Source organism: Balaenoptera musculus, chromosome 10 (genome assembly GCF_009873245.2).
Source record: "Balaenoptera musculus isolate JJ_BM4_2016_0621 chromosome 10, mBalMus1.pri.v3, whole genome shotgun sequence".
Taxonomy (NCBI): Eukaryota; Metazoa; Chordata; class Mammalia; order Artiodactyla; family Balaenopteridae; genus Balaenoptera; species Balaenoptera musculus.
The window spans coordinates 58,159,712-58,178,936 of NC_045794.1; the positions used below are offsets into that span (position 1 = coordinate 58,159,712).

Here is a 19,225-nt window from a genome sequence, read left to right on the forward strand (position 1 = left end):
TGGTGGATCTCCAAAAGCTCACATGTTTATGATCACATACAATCTGAATTGCTCAGGTGTGTGACTGTATAAAAATTTTGAGAATAGCATTCATATAAGAAATATGTGACAAAATAATTAAAAGATTTAATCTTTTAAAGAAATTAAGAGGTCCTTTAAAGAAAAAACAACTTAAGGAAAAACATTACACCCTATAATTTGTGGTGATCAATAGCATTAACTTTGGTACAAGGCTGCAGGTTAAAAGTCAAGCATTTTTCGTTATCTAAATCTATTCAGTGAATTAGGAGAGTAAGAAAGTGGCAAGTTCATTCATTAAGACATACCATGTTATCCAAATCTATCTGTTTTGAATTTCAGTTAGCAAGTAAATAACAGATCTGGTAGTAACAGTTTATATGAAAGTTTATCTGAATCTAATAATTCCTGAGTTCAGCTGGTAAAAGTTCACATATTAATGAATATTTATTTTATAAGTGAATTAATCATAATTTTAAGTTTAAGCCTGGGTAAGAAACACCCCATTTTCTCAGAGAATGAGGAAAAAACCCACTTTTTCACCAACTCTTTTAAACTTAGCAAGGTTTGATATTAGTATGATTTACAGATAAAGTTTTCTCCGTAAGTAACGAGGGCATATAATAAAAAGACCAAATTATTTCCTGGCTTTCATGAAAATGTTATATAAGCATAAAAAAATTTTTTTTAAATTATTTTCAGGTGCTTAGCAAAAAATTCATTTAACTTTGCCCAAACCAAAACTGCTTAAGAATAGGTTAGTGTAAAATGTTTTAAAATGTTTATGTTTCCTCACTACCAATGAAGTAAACAACAACAACAAAAATCATCTCTTCACTAAATACTGTCTTGTTTAGTCTAAATTAATCCTGACCCAGAGAAGTGGTTTTGAGGTTACTGGACAGTGAAAGTAAGGTTATTATTATATCTGTAGGCAGACAAAACATATGATCTATTAACCTACACATCAATATTTAAGATGACCTAAAGAATTATTGATAGCACACACATACACACACACAACTTTATCTTTTCTACTCACAGTCCAAAAACTTTGATAATCAGGAGCATATTCAACAGCTGTTTCACACATTTCCTGCACCTCCTCCTTGGTTCCTCTTTTTGAGAACAATCTGAGGTAATGACACCAAATTTCTGGATTGTCTTTGTTGCTTTCCAAAGCTCGAGCCAGAACATTTAAAGCAGAATCCAAGGACTCAGAACATAGCCTACATGTTTGAAAGAAAAAGCAGGACCATTTCTTTTAACACTTGAAAATACTTTTTAAATCAGTCTAGTTCTAATAAGTCAACTTTTTAATTCCATTTTCTATTAGAACCTACCAAGAAGCTAGAATCACCAATGACAAAGGGAGGTAGATTAAGATTTTAAATCACATCCATCCAGAACAGGTCCCGATTTCCCACTGACCCAACAATTCCCTTTTAAGTGGATGTTCAATGCGCATTTACCAGATAAAAACACAGTGCTATAAAACCACTAGATTATCAACTTCAAGTGTGCTTTATGTCCATATTCAGCAATACCTTTTATGATTTACACTGGTCCGGGAATGGGAAAAGTTAAACAATTCTCCCTCAAGGCCAGCTACTACCAGCACAAAATAATCAAAGCTTTCAATATAATAGTTCTTTTCAACAGTCAAGGGCTTGCTATCTCTTGGAGAAGAAAACTGTCTGTCATGATCCTATTCATAAAATAATGTACAGTTTTTTGGCCTTCACTCAGTAAATGAGTCAGAAAAGAAAACACTGTAACTTATCCTATTAACATGAAAATGACACACAAGGCAAGTTAAATAAGCACCATATTCAGGTATGTGTGATGTATTAGCATTCTGCAGTGCTACCTTAAAAAAGTTTTTATACCAAGTTTTAAGACAGAGCAGCCTGTTTAAAAAAAAGAAAACCTTACTATTGTAATTCTAAAATTACAGTAATAAATATTACTCCTGGTAATACGAGATTATTCCTGGCAATCCTATCAACAAGTAGGAGTCAAAAAACACAATTATGTAATAGGAGCTGTCATTTTTGAGGTAAATCACTATTTATCTTATTTGAATACACGTAATATAACACCACACACAGAAAAAAGTCAATTCACCAGAATTTAGAGGTTCTTAGACAAGCTTTAAATCTCCAAATTAAAATTAACATAAAATTTAACCTATTCCACTGTGACTTTATCACAATTTTATTGAGACCATGACTACCTGACTTTTTAAAAAACCCAATGATTAATTCTTGGACGTTTGGTAGTGTATGTATGTCCATGCCACTCTCTCACTTTGTCACAGCTTACCCTTCCCCCTCCCCATATCCTCAAGTCCATGCTCTAGTAGGTCTGTGTCTTTATTCCCGTCTTACCCCTAGGTTCTTCATGACCTTTTTTTTTTTTTCTTCTTAGATTCCATATATATGTGTTAGCATACGGTATTTGTTTTTCTCTTTCTGACTTTACTCTGTATGACAGACTCTAGGTCCATCCACCTCACTACTTCTAATAGCTTTTAAACAATTAAGTGCTTTTGGCTTTGTCAAAAAACAAAGACTCCATTGATAGTAGCAAGGAAACCTGATTACCAGAGATAATTTTTTTACTTCAAACATAAAAATATAAATGTGCAACAGTTTACACAAAGATAGAAGGGGACGTACCCCTCATTTTGATTCAAGTACTTGTATGCAAGCTTGAGCCAAAGTTGTACATGAGAAGGATTTTCAAGTACACTTGCTTCTAAATTAGCAATGTCATCAGTCTCATTTGTAAAGTATCTGACATCATCTGGAGTGACAACTGTATCCAAAGCTGGAACATTTATTCGGTTCTCTGGCTGGAAGGCTATAAGAAAAAGCACTATTAGCTTCACAATTTCTCTAAATCCACAAACCCAAGAAAAAATGATTGGCCTTATCTTTAAAATAATCTAAAAATCTAAAGCTCATAGCTTTAAGGTAGAGCAATCATATAGTTTATTGTCCAAACCAGGACACTTCTAAGAGTAAAAAGGGATGTTAATAAAAATTACACCAGGATGACAGGTATAAACTAGGACTCTGCTGGGCAAACCAGAAGTATGACCTCTCTACTCTAAGGGTAAACGACATCAACTGATAATTAACATTCATTAAGTTTTAAGAGAAAGTTATAACAATTTATGAAGATGACTTATTCCATATTCCACTACATCTAAATTAGAGAAAAAGTGTTAATGTAAATAAGTACAGGAGAGCATATTTGCCAATCCACAAAGAGTAGGCAATTAAATTATGCAAACTTGAGAATATAACGTAAGATGTACTCGACAATAAGGCACTCATTTATACATTACTTTGTTCACTCATTTAATTCATTCATTCTGTGCGCCTACTGCATGTCAGAAAACACAGACTCAAAGATACAACAAAACAGAACTCCTGCTCTCAAGAAGGACACGGGCCAGGCGGTAGTTCTCAGATGGGAGCAGCACTGCTCCCCTCTCCCCACTCAAGTAATATTTAAAGCTGTCACATTTACTAAAGGGTGATCCATGCATTTACTGGGCAGGGGTCATGAAAACAAAACATCCTGCAATATAAGGCACAGTCTTGCCCAAGGAAGAACTAATTGCCTTAAATGCCAAGCAGCATCACTTTTTTAAAAACAGAAACTTTTAAAAGGCTAGTAGATTACACCAAAAGATTAGCAAAGTGTTAGCAAAGTGTTAACACCACAATTTAATGATTCTGGATCTTAAATTACTTCTTACCATACTTAATAGGTCCTGTAGACTGTTCCTCATCACTACTGAAATTATTCTCTGAAATAGGTTTTCTCCAAAACTTTGGCTTCCACTTTCTTTTATCTTTGTAGGTTGTAAATGGAGGTGCTAAAGTAGACAGGAGAAGACTGCTGGTTAACAGAACTAGTCTTTTATAGTTTTGAAGGATACCCAAATAGTACTCAAAAAGAGCTAAATTTATTCTATCATGTTACGCAGACATGATATATATATATTTTTACATAATGCCAAAAAATTTGTTCTCATAAACTCTAAGGTCCTTTTGTGCGAGAGAAAGATACATATACTCACTATGGCCTTTACTTTCATTGATATTGCTCACAAGGAGAACAGCCATCTGGTCCATTGACATTCGATCTTTGTTTACTCCAAAAAGTTTCTCAACATATTTTTCTGAAATTAGAGCAATGATATCTTCATAAGAAGTATAAAAAACATGGATTACAGAGATGAGGCTAATTAAAGAGTATGAAGTAAAGAATAGTTTAAAAATTAAAGGTACTAGTCAAAAACACCTATGGCCTTCTAAAGGGCAGGGTCTACATTATCTTAACTACTACAGCAAATCCTACCATATCATGCACCCCAATTTGGACTGAAAAAAAGTATTTCCTAAAACAACCTAAGCAAGTGAAAATTAAAGTCCCTAATTAGGAATGACTAAATAGATTCAGTGATGTTACAATCACTCTGAGTTGTGATAATACTGAATTTAACAAACCCTAATTCCCCTACTTCGAAAAGACTTGTAGTTTAAGGTTTAATATTTGGCACTAAATCTGGGGAAAAGCTTAACAACATTTATTCACAATGTCTGGCAGTAATCTATGCTTTCTACAGTGTCAAAGTGTATAAAGTCCTTTTTTATTTCATTGTAGAATCTGAAACTATAGTCACCTCAACTTCTAATCCCCCTCTATTTTTGAAAATAGTAAATAAAAATAGGGTCTATTTTTAAATCATTGGTAATATTTCTATACTATGTTAACGTATTCTTCTAAATAAAGTGAAATATTTAGATGAGCTCCGTCAAAAGAACTGTCTGCAATAATGGAAATGTCTTACATCTGCACTGTCTTACTGGTAAGCACTTACCAATACTGAGCTCAGTAGTGCCTACTGAGCACCTGAAATGTGGCTAGTGTGACTGAGGAAGCAAATTTTTATTTTAATTAACTTAGATTTAAATAGCAACACATGGCTAGTGACTACTGTACTGGACAGAGCAGATCTAGATAAAGTGTCATAGATGAATGTATTGAATTATTATGGCTATTTAAAGATGTCAACAACTGAATATAAAACTTTTAAATTGCCTAAATTCAATTTTCACTTGGGAAACAAGAGGTCTTTAAAACCTGCTGCAGCAGCAATTTCTTCATCAGTGCTCGTCTCTGAACAACCAATCAAAGACAGATTATATGACAGAATGTCCTGGAATAGCTGTTTTCGGCTAAGCGTATAGTCTTGTGTATGCTGCCTAAAATAAAATAACAACACAGAAAAGATAATCATGTATATATCAAAGCTACATAACCAAGACTACCTTTTAAATTATAAAATGTTAACAAATAAAAACTACTCACCATTGACAATCATCATCATTACATGTTCCTGTTAAATCAAAACGGCAGAAACACTGATCTGGTTCGATCATATTACTATACGATACTGAGCTTAGGGGAAGTTTTTCCTTGGTTCGATAGTATGGACTGAATCTAAGAAGAGAGGTAGAGAGGCACATTACGATGCTCCATAAACATTCCTCAGAAATTTTTAAATTTTTTCATTTTTTCTTTCTCAACTAAAGTTTCTATACTTTGAGCTTACTATTTATCTAATTACTTAATACCAAAATTAACTCTAGAAAACAACCAGAATATCAAGTCATAGGGACAAACTACTTTTATACCCAGACATAAAATATCTGAAATAGAAAACAAAGAACAAAAATATCCTGTATTCTAAACGTAGTGTTTTCCTACCACATAATAAAATGCTGTATAACGCTGGTACTTCTTCCACACATCACCAGCCAACCAAAAACCTAGAGAAAAAGTCAATAGTACCTAGTAGGTGTTTTACGATTTTATGATTAAATCATACCAATTTAATAGTCTCACAGCTTCTGAAGAGTCTTTAAAAAAAAAAAAGAGACAACCTCCCAAAGTTAATCATCTGAAAATGTCAAATCAATTTTATGAAAGCTAGCCAATGCATTCCTTAGAGTAACAATAAGATGAAAAAGCAAAAATTTTAAATTCTCGTAAGACTCCAGTTATTTTTCCTAAAATTCTTAACAGATATAGTAATTCAGAATTCTCCACAATTTCACCAGTAGCCAGAAATTAGGATTTGATAAGAATTAGTAAACCTAAGTGTGAGTTAAATCTTACTTCCTGTTTGGTTCAAGTATGACAACAAGGCACTTAAATTTTTATATTCCCTAAAAGGACAAGTTCATTTCTGAGCAGCCATGATTCAATTTTTTTTCATGGTCATCACACATTCAAGATTAAGATATCACTAAGAACGAGGAGCAATCCTGAACCTCAAGTTTACTGAATCTTTCTTCTATACCTGTAAGACTTAAAAACTAGAAGGGGACTATGGTAGGGTCTAAACGGACATGGCTTCACTTCTGTTGTTTTACTCTGTCCTGTCACGAAATCCACATCCACAGAAATCTCCTGCAAAAGAAAAGAGAAATCTCATAAGGTAATAAAGGCTAGGGTGAATTCTAGATTTTATAAAGAATATGAAATGTTCAGTTACCTGACCATGCAAAACCTTGTCTGTAATGCCTGTGGTAGTTTTTAAAATCAGTTGTTTTAAGCTATCAGCTTTTGAATATAATTTCTGCAATTCACCAATTTTTAACCCTAGAAAAAGTTCTGGTTTTTCTACTGTATTCTTAGTAGGTTTGTTTATACATTCTTTGTTAGGTGTATCAGTGTGCTTAAGGTTAGGTTTAGTAAAAGAATTGGATTCTAAGAAGGATCTTCTTCTTTCTCTGTTTGACCCAGACAAAATCTCATCATCAACATCATTTTCCTCAGTGTCCAGACTTAATTTATCTTGAGTCAGATCATGAAGTGAGGGTTGAGGCAAAGAAAATTCAGGTTCCTCTTCCACAAGTGGACCAATATTTTGCTGTTCCTTTGCTTTAAGGGCCCTGGCTTCTTTTAGTTTCTGAATTTTCAGGGCATATTCATATTCTAGCTTTTGCAATCGTCTTTTTTCCATAGCAATTAGTTCTGCTGAATGCTTTCTTGGACTTGATATTGGAGAATTGTCCAGTCTCATCATTTTGTTAGGCTGGGGGGAAAAATGATATCAATATTTTATACTGCTATGACTTTATAAACAATTTTTGGTAAGATAATTGTGCTATCCCTACAATACAATGCCAACATTATAAAACTAAGTCAATAACGAGAATAAAACAGTTTTACAAAGGCCTCCAACAGATTTGCTAGTTAATCTATGAGGTACAAAAAACAAACAAAAAAAGTCAAAATAAATAAAAAAATGAGTTTCCAAATATGTGGGTGCCATTTAAAAACAAAACTTTAATCTTATTCTCTTTGAATCTGCAGGGAAAAGCTTGAACTTTTTATGCATCTCTTACCCTCAAAAGAATAATTAAAACCTTCTCCTTTTCAAACATTAAATATTTCTACAAACAACTTACTCCAAGGCGATCTTGTTCCAGTTTACGTTTTCCTATTTCTTTACTAGCCACTGCTTTTGCACGAGCAAGTTCTTCTCCATACTTCAGAGTCAAAGCTTTCTTAACTGTAACACGTTGTTGAACTTTGTGAATCTGAAATATAGGGTAATTCTGAAAATGTAAATCTTAGGAGAGGAAATACCTTCTTAAACATAATTTCTTTAGGGTATTCAACTGAAAATTTAAAATATGCTAATATTACGTCTCAATGGAGAACAATGTATAGGTTACACATTTTGATGGCTTTGGTTTATGGTTTTATTAAAAATTTGGCCCATAAAAATGTGTAGTAAACATGGGACTACAATATTTGAATTTAAGAAAAGAACATTACTTGTTCCTGAAGCTTCTTCAAAAACATTCTGTTGACACTGAGAATTTTCTCTGTTGCCTGAAGCTGCTCTGTAAGTTTTGTAATTTTTGTTTCAGCATTTCGAACAGATTCTTTCTTCTTAGCTTCTTGCTGTACTAGATTCTTTAAAACAGATTCATCTTTCATCAAGAGAATCCTAATTGGGAAATAACAAAAGTCTTATGAACATTTTTCTAAACTAGCGGACTGACACCATCAGAATAAAAAACTTACAAAGTAATAGCTCATTTTTAAAAATATGTTTATGCTACACAGAGGTGAATATTTAGAAGAATAAAATAAGTATTCAGATAGACACTGTTAAATTTTATGAAAGCAAATATGGGTTGGTCGTTTTTTTTTTTGGCGGCACCATGCAGCTTGTGGGATCTTAGTTCCCCGACCAGATACTGAATCCAGGCCCTCAGCAATGAAAGCGCAGAGTCCTAACGACTGGACCACCAGAGAATTCCCTGGGCCTGATCTTTAAAAAAAAAAACAAAAAACATGCGTCTGAGTAATGTGAATTACAGTTGAAAAGCTATTAATAGTAAACTTCAATGTAGCCCTAAATAACTCCTGAAAAATGAGGACTTAAGAGGGCTTCCCAGGTGGCACAGTAGTTAAGAATCCGCCTGCCAATGCAGGGGTCACAGGTTCAAGCTCTGGTCTGGGAAGATCCCAAAGGCCATGGAGCAACCAAGCCCGTGCACCACAACTACTGAGCCTGCGCTATAGAGCCCACGAGCCACAACTACTGAAGCCCGTGCGCCACAACTACTGAAGCCCACACGCCACAACTACTGAAGCCCACATGCCACAATGAAGAGTAGCCCCGCTCACCACAACTAAAGAAAGCCCACGTGCAGCAACGAAGACCCAACACCCAAAAAAAAAAAAATTAAAAACATAAAAAATAAAAAAAACCCTCAAATAAAAAAAGAAAAATGAGGACTTAAGACAGAAAATCGCTATGTTTAGTTTCATTTATAATGCTCCTAATAAACACACAAATAAACATCTAATAAACATAATCAAGCACATTTAATTAATTTACAAACCTCTAACTCATTTTATCTAAAGCAAAGCAAAGGAGAGAAAAAGAAGTCTAATTTTTAAACAACAGACAGATGTAAAGTCTGGAACTGAGAAGTAAAAATCAGGACAAAAAGACAAATTTACAGATACAGATTTTCATCTTTTCAACTACTGAATATTATGATTAAAAAAAAAATGAAACATCTTTCCCAGAAAGATACCATATTTCAAACAGTCACAACACATGACATCTAGAATGAATCATAAAAACAGAGAATATGTGATAAAGAGAATGGGGAATATAAAGACAAAGAATTTTTTAAAATCTTTTCATTTGTTATAAAAGTTATTAAAGAAATGGAATCTATATGAATTTATTTTACTTTCTTTTAAAACATACACAGTACCATTTCTCGTTGATAATTTTGGAGGTTTATGGTCACCACAATATTTCATCTATGAGGAACATTTTTCAGATTTCTAATATCAGGGTACATCTTAATGTTACTGCATATCATAGTTTTTGTAATAACACAATATTTGACCATGTGTCTTACTGAACAGACTAAGTAATGACTATTTCCAACAATCAAGTCTACCAATTTTAACAATAAAATATGCCTTCCAATAAAGGTCTTTAAAAAACATGCCAGAGGTTTTAAGCAGTACATAAATCTGAAGGGGAAAACTTTCTTTTGAAGTCTTGATATTTTTATTTAAACATTAATACTATTACTTCACGTAGATGTACAATTCAACAAAATGATAGCCTTCTCTAGGCTTATCAAGTATGAAAGAATTAGTAATCACACAGTATACTTATTATTGACATACACCACAAAAATACATCCCTCTAATATAGAAACACTTAGATACATGCAGTATTTAATCAGATAATGAGACTCACCTATGTTTTTTAAGTTTTGCTTCTGCATCTGTAACCTGCTTAGTAACCACTGCTATCCTGCCAATCCCATCAATTTCTACATCAGAGTTTGCTGGGGATGATGAACTTGTCTTCAGCTGATCTGATTTAATCAAACGCTGTTTCTCACGACTAAAATAATCAATAAAGATTAATAAATTACACCAAAAAATAAACTGAAATTAGTTTTTAAAGATGTATTCTATTTCATAAAATACAAATATTAACTAAGTGACTAACATATTGACTAATAACAATGATGACCGACATGCATGACCCAAGTTGGCATTCAAAGCTGATAGTGTAGTTCTCCTTTGTAACAGCTTTTATCTTTTTCTAAGCTGTTTATACCTCAGTGCATCACTGCCTTCAAGTTTATAGATGATCATCTGGCTCCCCCTCCTGTGCAAGTTCGAAAAACATTAACTCTTCATCTTGGATAAAAATCAACATCTTCATTTCCCAATGCCAATAAACTGTATACAGATTAAGCACCGAAAACAGCACACACCTTTAAAGCTAATTACATAAAATGCCACTTACTTGGCAATCTCTTCCTTTAACAATCTATATTCAATCTTCTTTTCTTCAGGCAAAGCTTCAGGTGTTCGCATGGGATCATTTTCTTTTTCAGATTTTGGAGGTACTTTCGGTTTTGAAGCTTGCTAGAAAACATTTGAAAGTCAACCAGATCAAAAGCTTTTATAATCCCACACTAAGATCTGTATTTTACATTATCCAGTGCACATTTATATATTTAGAAATAAATAAATATCTTCATCATTATTTTCTATTCCATTTAAAAAAACACAATGCTGGTCGTTAACCACCAAATTAATTGTACAATCCCAGTAAGCAGTCAAGACTTATGGTTTGAAAATAATTGAACTATTTCATATCTAAGCAACTGTTGCAATTAGGAATAGGGATAAAAGTTGTACTTAGGTGATACACTTTAATAAAAAAACGATTTTCTGGTAATGTAACAAAATTCCAAAACAATAAATTTCCTTAGTACAGAGGACAATTACCCACACAATTTTACTATTTTGAAAAAAGGGACAGTCAACTGGAAACAAAAATAAAAGGGTTTTTTTAATAGTTAAATCTATCTAAATTTATACACGCTTCATTATATAAACTCCTAATAATACAAATACTTAAAATATTTCTGTAATTCGATATATTAAAAATCTAAACCTCTAAGGTCTAATTTCCAGGAAAAACAAACAAACTGTAATGATTGTCAGTAAATCTTCTTTTCATCTTTCATTACTGCACTTACCTCGGCAGTTCGCCTTGCTTCTTTAATCATGGACTCCAATCCCCCGAAAACACTACTGGTTGACTTGGATGCCTCTCCATCAGATTCACTGTCATCGGAATCATTTAGGGTTACAACCACTGATTTATGCTTTGGAAGCTGCAAAGACAATCTATCTGTTATTCCTGATAACAAAAGTATCTCTATCCTTTTCTTGGCTCTACCACAATTAGCTTCATGACCTTGAACAAGTCACTTTATCTGTATGAATTTAAATTCATAAAAATAATGGGTTCCAAGCAGACAGTCTATGGTTCCTCCTGTTTATATTGTATTAATTGACTTACTTTGTCCCACTCCACAGATACTGGTTATATCCAAAAACATAAAAATATTCTATTGATTATATTCTCAGTCTCTCTAGATACTACTATCATTTTCTTCATTAAGTCTTATTTTCTCCAACTTTCTATACAGAACCATAATGCAGTCTAAATTAACCTTTTAAAGCCAAAGAAAAAATTAATAATTCTACATTATTATTAACAAAACTTTTTGGCTTTTGTGCTTATATATGGAGGATAAGTTTACCGAACAGAGGCAAGATTTCAACTTGGCTTTGCTCCTTTTATTTTACTTTAAAGCCATTAGAAAACAAGGTAGAAATAAATTGTCATTTCAATCTCCTTAATAAACATTGAAAAACATCATAAGTTCTTCCATTATAGTATAGTCATTAATTGAAAAATTATGAGCAAAGATGGGAGAAATAAAAAATATATATAATTTGCTAAAACTGACTAGACAGAAAATCTAGATGGACCAACTTATATGGAACAAAAACTGAGGAAATGGCAAAAAATACCACTCTGAGGAAAATAATGCTTCCCCAAAAATATTATCATGAACTCTACCAGTTTTCAAGTGAAGAAGCTGCTCCCATTTCACTATTAATAAACAAAAAATAATACATATATGTTTGTATATAATAAACTAGGAGTTAGGGAATAGGACAGCAAAACTGCAGACAAATTTCTCACAAGCTGTTTAAATAACAATAAGACTAATTATTTTGTTTGTTTTTACCGAGATCACAGTTCGTGGAAGACGAGGTCCTCTGTGAAACTTTGGGTTCTGTATCCTAGGCTGAGATACTGTATTAATACTGACTATGGATAGATTGCTTCTTGGCACAGGCTGTGAACTGTTCAGAACTGGAGGTGAAGGCGGGTCACTATTACTGGATGTTTCCTAAAGAAGAAAGAGACAGATATGAAGCAATTTTAAATGAAAAGAAATTTCTGTCACCTTTAAAGGTCTTGAGCAAAGTAGTATCAGACTTATCCCCACTTTACTGAAAAGCCCAATGAATCCCAAACTAGCAGAGAAAAGTAGGGCTACCTAAAACTAAGCTCAATAGCACCACCTAGAGGTTCAGGTACCTAAATTACCTCTGGCTTGAAAGCTCTTTTATTTGCTAGAGATTTAAGTAGCTCTTCTCGAAGCAGCATTTCTTCCTCTTCTTCCTCATCTGCAAAAGGTGGTTTTGGAGGCTGTTCTGGATCTTCAGGTGGAAGAGGTGGTAAAGGTGGTAGAGGAGGTAGAGGTTCAAGAGAAACACACAAGCCTTCCACATAAGGCTGGCTCAAAGGTGGTATTGACTAGTTGTTTTTAAAAAAGAATAAATAATAATTACTATGCAAATTTTACCCATTCCAAGTGTTTATCTTTACAGTAACATTAAATTAGACAAAGGTAAACAGGTTATTACTTTACTGTAAGCATAAGTGAACTAAGAATACTGGAAATCTCAAAATAACCAAATCCAATATTCAGCCATGAAAAAGTATAATTTTTACAAAAAAATAAAAATCAACAATATTTGAAACATTTAATTTATAAACTTCAAGATAGAGAAATCAAACTTTACAGTGTCTATCTCCCTAGATGACTACCTGAAACAAACAGATAACAAAAAATCAGATACATACGACACTAAAGTAAAAATCAAAACTTAGGAACCAAAGGGATTCTGGGTGGGAGTAGTCTAGAGTATCTCAAGAATTAATTGTAAAGAAGAGTCACCACTACCCTCATAAAATCCTTGTGAAATGGCTTCTTAGAGATTATCTATAAAGACAATTTTACCCAAATCCCAGAATTTGCACATATTTTTGCTTCAAAGACCTTCCAGTATTTCCCTTGGCATATAAAACAATTCAAGGAAGAAAGAAAAAATGTTTCTCTCTCACTCTCTGCTCTAATATTCCCCTCATCTTCAACTTCCTAGCAGGACACCATATATCTACCTAGGAACTGTGAAATGGCAAGGTCCCCACTAACCTATTAAGAGAGATCCAGTGTGACCTCTACCACTAACCTATTAAGAGAGATCCAGTGTGACCTCTAGGTTCTCTCATCTGAAATAACTTCAGAAATTTTACTTTGTGATCCCCCACTTCCTTTTTTTTTTTTTTTCTTTTTTTTAACAGGGGACTGACAGTTCTTTCAAAAGGTAGGGAAAAGAAATTAAGTTGCATAGACAATGCTTTTCTTTTACTGAATTTTCAAATTAAAAGTAACTATTTAATCAAAAGAGGAGAAAGGAAAAAAGTTTCTAGAAGCACCTTAATGCACTTAAATCCCAATTCCCCCTAAAAAAATCCAAAACAATAGATAATTCTTACTCTGCTTTGGAATACATTTTCTGAGGAACAAAGAGAAGAAAGAAGGAAACATACTAAGTACTGAAAGAAAATCAACATGAGATTAAAAATTAGCTACGAAAAAATCTACCAAATGGATAGCCTGCCAATAACTAATCAACTGTTTATTCCATAGATTTCATAGCTATTAATTCTGATAAGCAATTTTGATTTTATGCTCTCTTCAAACTTAACTACTAATTAATTACATGCCAGCTTTTCAAAACAAATTAGAAAAGACATAAGGCTACAAAATTTTCGTAGAAATCATATCAATTCTCACTTACAGAAACCTGAGGTGGTGGAGGCAAAGAAACAGATGGTGCCGGAGAAAAATACCCCAATGAACATTCAGAGAAGAATGGTGGTTGCACTGGTGAAGGAGCTGTAAAAAAAATTTTTACAAGAGTTTAATAATAGATATATTTCAACAGGAATAAATTAAATTTATGATATTTTTGAAGAAATACAATTGCATCTAAGTAAAGTACAAGTGAGATTTTATTAATCTCCAATAAAATATTTAACCTCCATGAGACCACCTCCATCTATTTAAAATTGTCCTTATATCATTACAAAATCAGCCATCCACTTAAGCTGATATTTAGTCCCTCAAAACTCTCTACTTTGTTCTACTTTTCACCTAGTGGTGGTAACAGGGAATAGAGCAGGAAAGGCTAGAAACACTTTTTTTGGGGGGGGGAATAAACATACTTTTTAAGAAATAATAAAACAAAAAATTCCCCTGAATCTGCCAAAGTGTCCTAACCAAAGGAAAACAGTGATGTGGTGACTCCATTCCTCCCTTCATGTGGAGAAAAGTTAAGAAATGGACTATTTAAATTGGATAGAAAGCAAACAGGACTAGGAATGGAAAGAATTACCCATTGTATTTAATTATTAAAGTGTACACTTTTTCACATTTTAATAATTCTGGGGACTTCCCTGGTGGTCAGGCAGCTAAGACTCCCAATGCAGGGGGCCCGGGTTTGATCCCTGGTCAGGGAACTAGATCCCACATGCCACAACGAAGAGTTTGCATGCCGCAACTAGAAGATCCCACATGCCGCAACTAAGACCCGACGCAGTCAAATAAATAAATAAATAAATATTAATAATTCTGAAATAGTTACTGATGCATCTCAGTTAAATTGTTAGCATTTCTTCCTTGGCAGCAGCTAAAAATATTGATAATTGCACATTTTACTGTCAGTCGTTTCTTTAGACTCACTGAAATCTGGCAGATTCAAAGACTACTCTTGCTACTCAATAACCATACAACCTTAGGGAAAACTAACATTTCTTTGTCCCCGTTGTCTCTCAAGTCAATATGGATATTAGCCACATGCCTTATACGGGTCTGACTTGTGGCCCAAATGATGCCATTTGACTATACACTGACTTTAGAACACTTTACTTCTTAAAAACATAAATATTTGTAATGAATATGGCAAAAAGTTAAAATTTACAAAACTGAGTAGAGTACATTCTCTGTATAATAATTTCTTATAAAATTCTTTTAAGAGGGTAGATCATAAAATTATTTTATAGAAAGAGTAATAATAATATTGTCAATACTTGGAAACTACAATGAATCATCTCCAAGAACCTGGAAATATGAAAATTAAAGATTGACCAAAGAGAATTAAACTATGAAATCAAAACATAAGATTATTAAATATGAACCAAAACATAGTAACCTGAAAATGAGCACTTTTATTAACATTACCAAATCATACAGATTTTGCCTTCTCTCTAGGCACACTAAAGTAGAATTCTAGTTTAATCTGGTCTCACAATATGACCACTGGAAGAAAAACACTGATCACGTGGCCTTGCAGGTAAGTATTCTAGTTCCTAGAACACCAACTGCATTTGGTTGTCTGCCTCAGTTTTATGTGTGTTAATTAGTAAGAGAACAGGTCTCTCACAGCTGATCACCACTGAATATCAACTAAAGCAAGCCTCTAGCCCGCAAGGATGGTCATACCCTAAAATGTGCAATCTAACTGAGGTACAGCCCTAACGGTTCTAACCAGCTGATCCTAAGACACCACTAGTATAGTATCACTTTCCATCTCCTTATTCCTACAGAGTATCATCAGTGGAAGGAGGAAGGAAGTCTAAAATCAAGAAAGATCCCCCCCCCTTTTTTTTAACTAAAGCGAAGAATGCCTTAGATACAAAGATACTTAAGAAAGCAAAGGTTTGTTTATTCGTTTTTTAAACAGTGTTCTCACCTTTCCCACAATCTTCACTTTTTAGATCACATAGTTAACAGTAGAACACTGCCTTCTTATTAAAATGCTATATAGAAAGAAATACTTAGAAATATAGGTTAATATTACACATTTGAGGTTTGCTCTTGAAGTATTTATAACACCAAATAATGTCTATGGTTGTACAACCCACCAGCAAATCTCACTTTCATTACACATTTCTTTCAAGGTTTTGGGTAGCTTTGTGACCATTTTCTACTTAATAATTGTGAATATGCAAATGTTTTAAGGTTTAGCTCATACCTGGAGAATTGGTTTCACTATCTGTATCCATAGCAACTTCTTCATAGTTATCATATTGATAAATGCCTCCTCCACCATCAGTAGGTTGCTTATCTAAGGATCGTCTCAGGTCAGGATCTGAAGACTAATTACACAAGATTTTTTTTTAGTTTCACAACATTTTCTGTCTTAAGCTTTTCTTAGGCTAGAAATTACAAAACAATTAATAGTTATCTTTTATGTAGAACAGTATCAAAAATCATGATTATCCAGTTAGAACTGCCTATCACGTCTGATTGGGGAAATTCAACATACATGACAGGTACACTGTGGTTGACATTTTACAACTGTCAGAAAATGAAACTAGCAAGTACTATATATACAGATGAAATCTCCCAGAGTGAGCTGAGCCACTAAATAATCAGCTATTCCTCTAGAAAATAAGATGACCCCAAGCTCATAAATACTAATGGCCTCTCTCTGTAAGCTAAGAAACAGATAAATGAATTCAAGTTTTATGTAATCAAAACTATATTTAGAATATTGCCCAAATAATCCATTAACATTTTAGTTATGAATAAACTAATGATAACTGAAAACTAAAACCTCTTGGTCATATGCTCGTATGTTTTCTTTTCTTTTCTTTTCTTTTCTTTTTTTTTTTTACTTCTTACAATGTTCCACTCGGAGACAGTTTATAATAAATTGAAAACTAGCAAAAACTATTCAGATGGATATTAAGAGTAACATACAACTATCAATACAATACTTCTCTAAAAAAAGATTCTATCAAAGTGCTTTCTGGAAGTTCAAAGTATGAATACTTATATATTCCTTACTTAAGCAAACCTAACTCTTGACTTCCTACAATTAAAGAGCTCTTATTCTTTAATATCCCTCTATTCTTTAATAATACACTCACGAGTGTATGAGACTACTCATGAGTGTATTATTAAAGCTCAGAATTCTGAAATTTGTCACTGCTAATAGCACTAGATCAGTATTAAATCTCCAGTTTACTTCCTAACACCATCCATAAAAGACAATGACTCAGTCATTATCAATGACTTATACATAATAAAGGCTCACAAATGCTTGATAACTAAAGTCACATGCACTAACGCTATTACTATATGATGATTTAACTTTCTTTAAAATAGTCCATATCAATTAATCATGACACATTTCTAATTCTACATTACTAAAAAATGGAAAACTAATAGGGAACAGTCATTTTAAGAATAAGTCCTCACTACAACTCAGTAATGTTACTTTCTTCTAAACAGAAAATGACAAAAAAAATCAAAAGGAAGCTTTTCTAACCATAATATTATATTAGTCTTTCATTTCTTCTATTTCTAATATCTATAACTATAAAAACGACTCATTCTCAATTATAACCTACCTTCCCTTCTTCCCAAGAGTTATTTATATAATGAGCTCTATCAAACAAAAGGACTTAATACTTTTTCTTAGTTGACTGAATTTATGAAATAAGACTATAAGGACAGTTAAATTTGAGTAATATTTTGATTTTGTATTTTTGAACTCCTTACTTTACTCCTTGATCTCCTCTTTCCACCAACCAATTTCATGAATCGATTGTATTGCTCTTCCTGATTTGAGAGATCTCGAATTTTTCTGATTTCTTCTTCTCTTTTCCTTCTCTCTTCTTCTTCAGCTTGTTTCCGTTGATCCTCTTCTTTCTGTCTTTCCTGTTCTTTTTGTTGTTGTAGTTTCTTCCATGCCTTTGTTTGCTGCTTCCTCAATGCTTGTTTAGCTTTAAATAAAAAAATACAGAAACATCAGTATCTATTAGAGTTAGAATTTTCTAGAAGATACAAGAAAATAAGAGCTTTAACAATTTTTTTTTCATTATTAAGTCATATATACAGCTGCTCCTCTATGTTCACTTATATAGGATTATCCTTTAGTCAGGATATAATTCTCGGCTCAAAACTTTCTGAATTAAAATCTAAAAACCATACTGATATAGGAAATCAATTAAAAGAATTTAACAGAAATGATCACCTGTAGTGCTAACTTTTTTGGCCGAATGTGTTTTTGTACTGGTTTTAACTTTTTGCTGTACAGTTTTCATCTTAGTCAGCTTTTCTTTGCTTTCTTTCATCACCTGCTGTTCTTTTTGTTGCCATTTTTTACTGGCGGACTGAAGAGCCAAAAGACGAAGCTGCAATTCAGATAGCTCCTCTTCATCTTCACCAAGCTTCTTTAAAAAAGAAACAGTTGCCATTTAAAAATTCCATTATTTGACTTTAAACATATTACCAAGTCAAATCTTTTATAAGATCAGTTAGTTAGTTTTAAGGCAAATACTTAAATGGTAAATATTAATACAAATAAAATAAGGAAACTGAATAACTTACCATAGCCCTATACTCTAATTCAGTCCCTGTAATACAAACAGAAGATCAATCTGTAGAGGGTGTATGTGTATATGTAAGTGTGATGGGTTAGAAGGGGAGGGTACAACTGATGATGAAAAAAAAAAGTTAAGGGTTAGAGATGGCATTTAACTGCCTCCCAAACAGGAGTAGCAATCTCATGGCAGTGAATGCAAGAAGAAATCAACCCAGGGGAGGTAAGGAATGAAGAACGAAGTGGTTCCATAATCATGTGAGGTTACTAGCCTTGCAAGTACTACACAGAACAGGCACAGTGAATGTCAAGATTCAAATTTGCAAACTTTTAAAAATATATACTTTATAAATCTTTAAATCAGTTTTAAAGGAAGAAATATGTAAAGATTTGCTTATATTTGAGCATTCCATGTTCTAAAGCTACAGATATTTATCTGAATATTGAAAATATTTTGAACACCCAAGACTTCTTCAGGGAAGCTAAAACAGGAAAACAGGTTAGG

General features: G+C 33.0%; 1 protein-coding gene across 1 annotated transcript in view; it reads right to left on the reverse strand.

Moving 5' to 3' along the window:
* The window catches only part of ZFC3H1 (zinc finger C3H1-type containing), a 47,364-nt gene that overhangs the window by 14,362 nt on the left and 13,777 nt on the right, over positions 1-19,225 (reverse strand). The window contains 19 exon segments of the mRNA XM_036864922.1: positions 1,061-1,247; positions 2,700-2,883; positions 3,791-3,910; positions 4,115-4,216; positions 5,182-5,303; positions 5,410-5,541; positions 6,404-6,513; positions 6,599-7,141; positions 7,518-7,649; positions 7,891-8,065; positions 9,854-10,003; positions 10,415-10,536; positions 11,157-11,294; positions 12,222-12,386; positions 12,587-12,796; positions 14,128-14,225; positions 16,363-16,486; positions 17,898-18,121; positions 18,373-18,571. Of these exon segments, the coding sequence (XP_036720817.1) occupies positions 1,061-1,247; positions 2,700-2,883; positions 3,791-3,910; positions 4,115-4,216; positions 5,182-5,303; positions 5,410-5,541; positions 6,404-6,513; positions 6,599-7,141; positions 7,518-7,649; positions 7,891-8,065; positions 9,854-10,003; positions 10,415-10,536; positions 11,157-11,294; positions 12,222-12,386; positions 12,587-12,796; positions 14,128-14,225; positions 16,363-16,486; positions 17,898-18,121; positions 18,373-18,571 (3,237 nt within the window).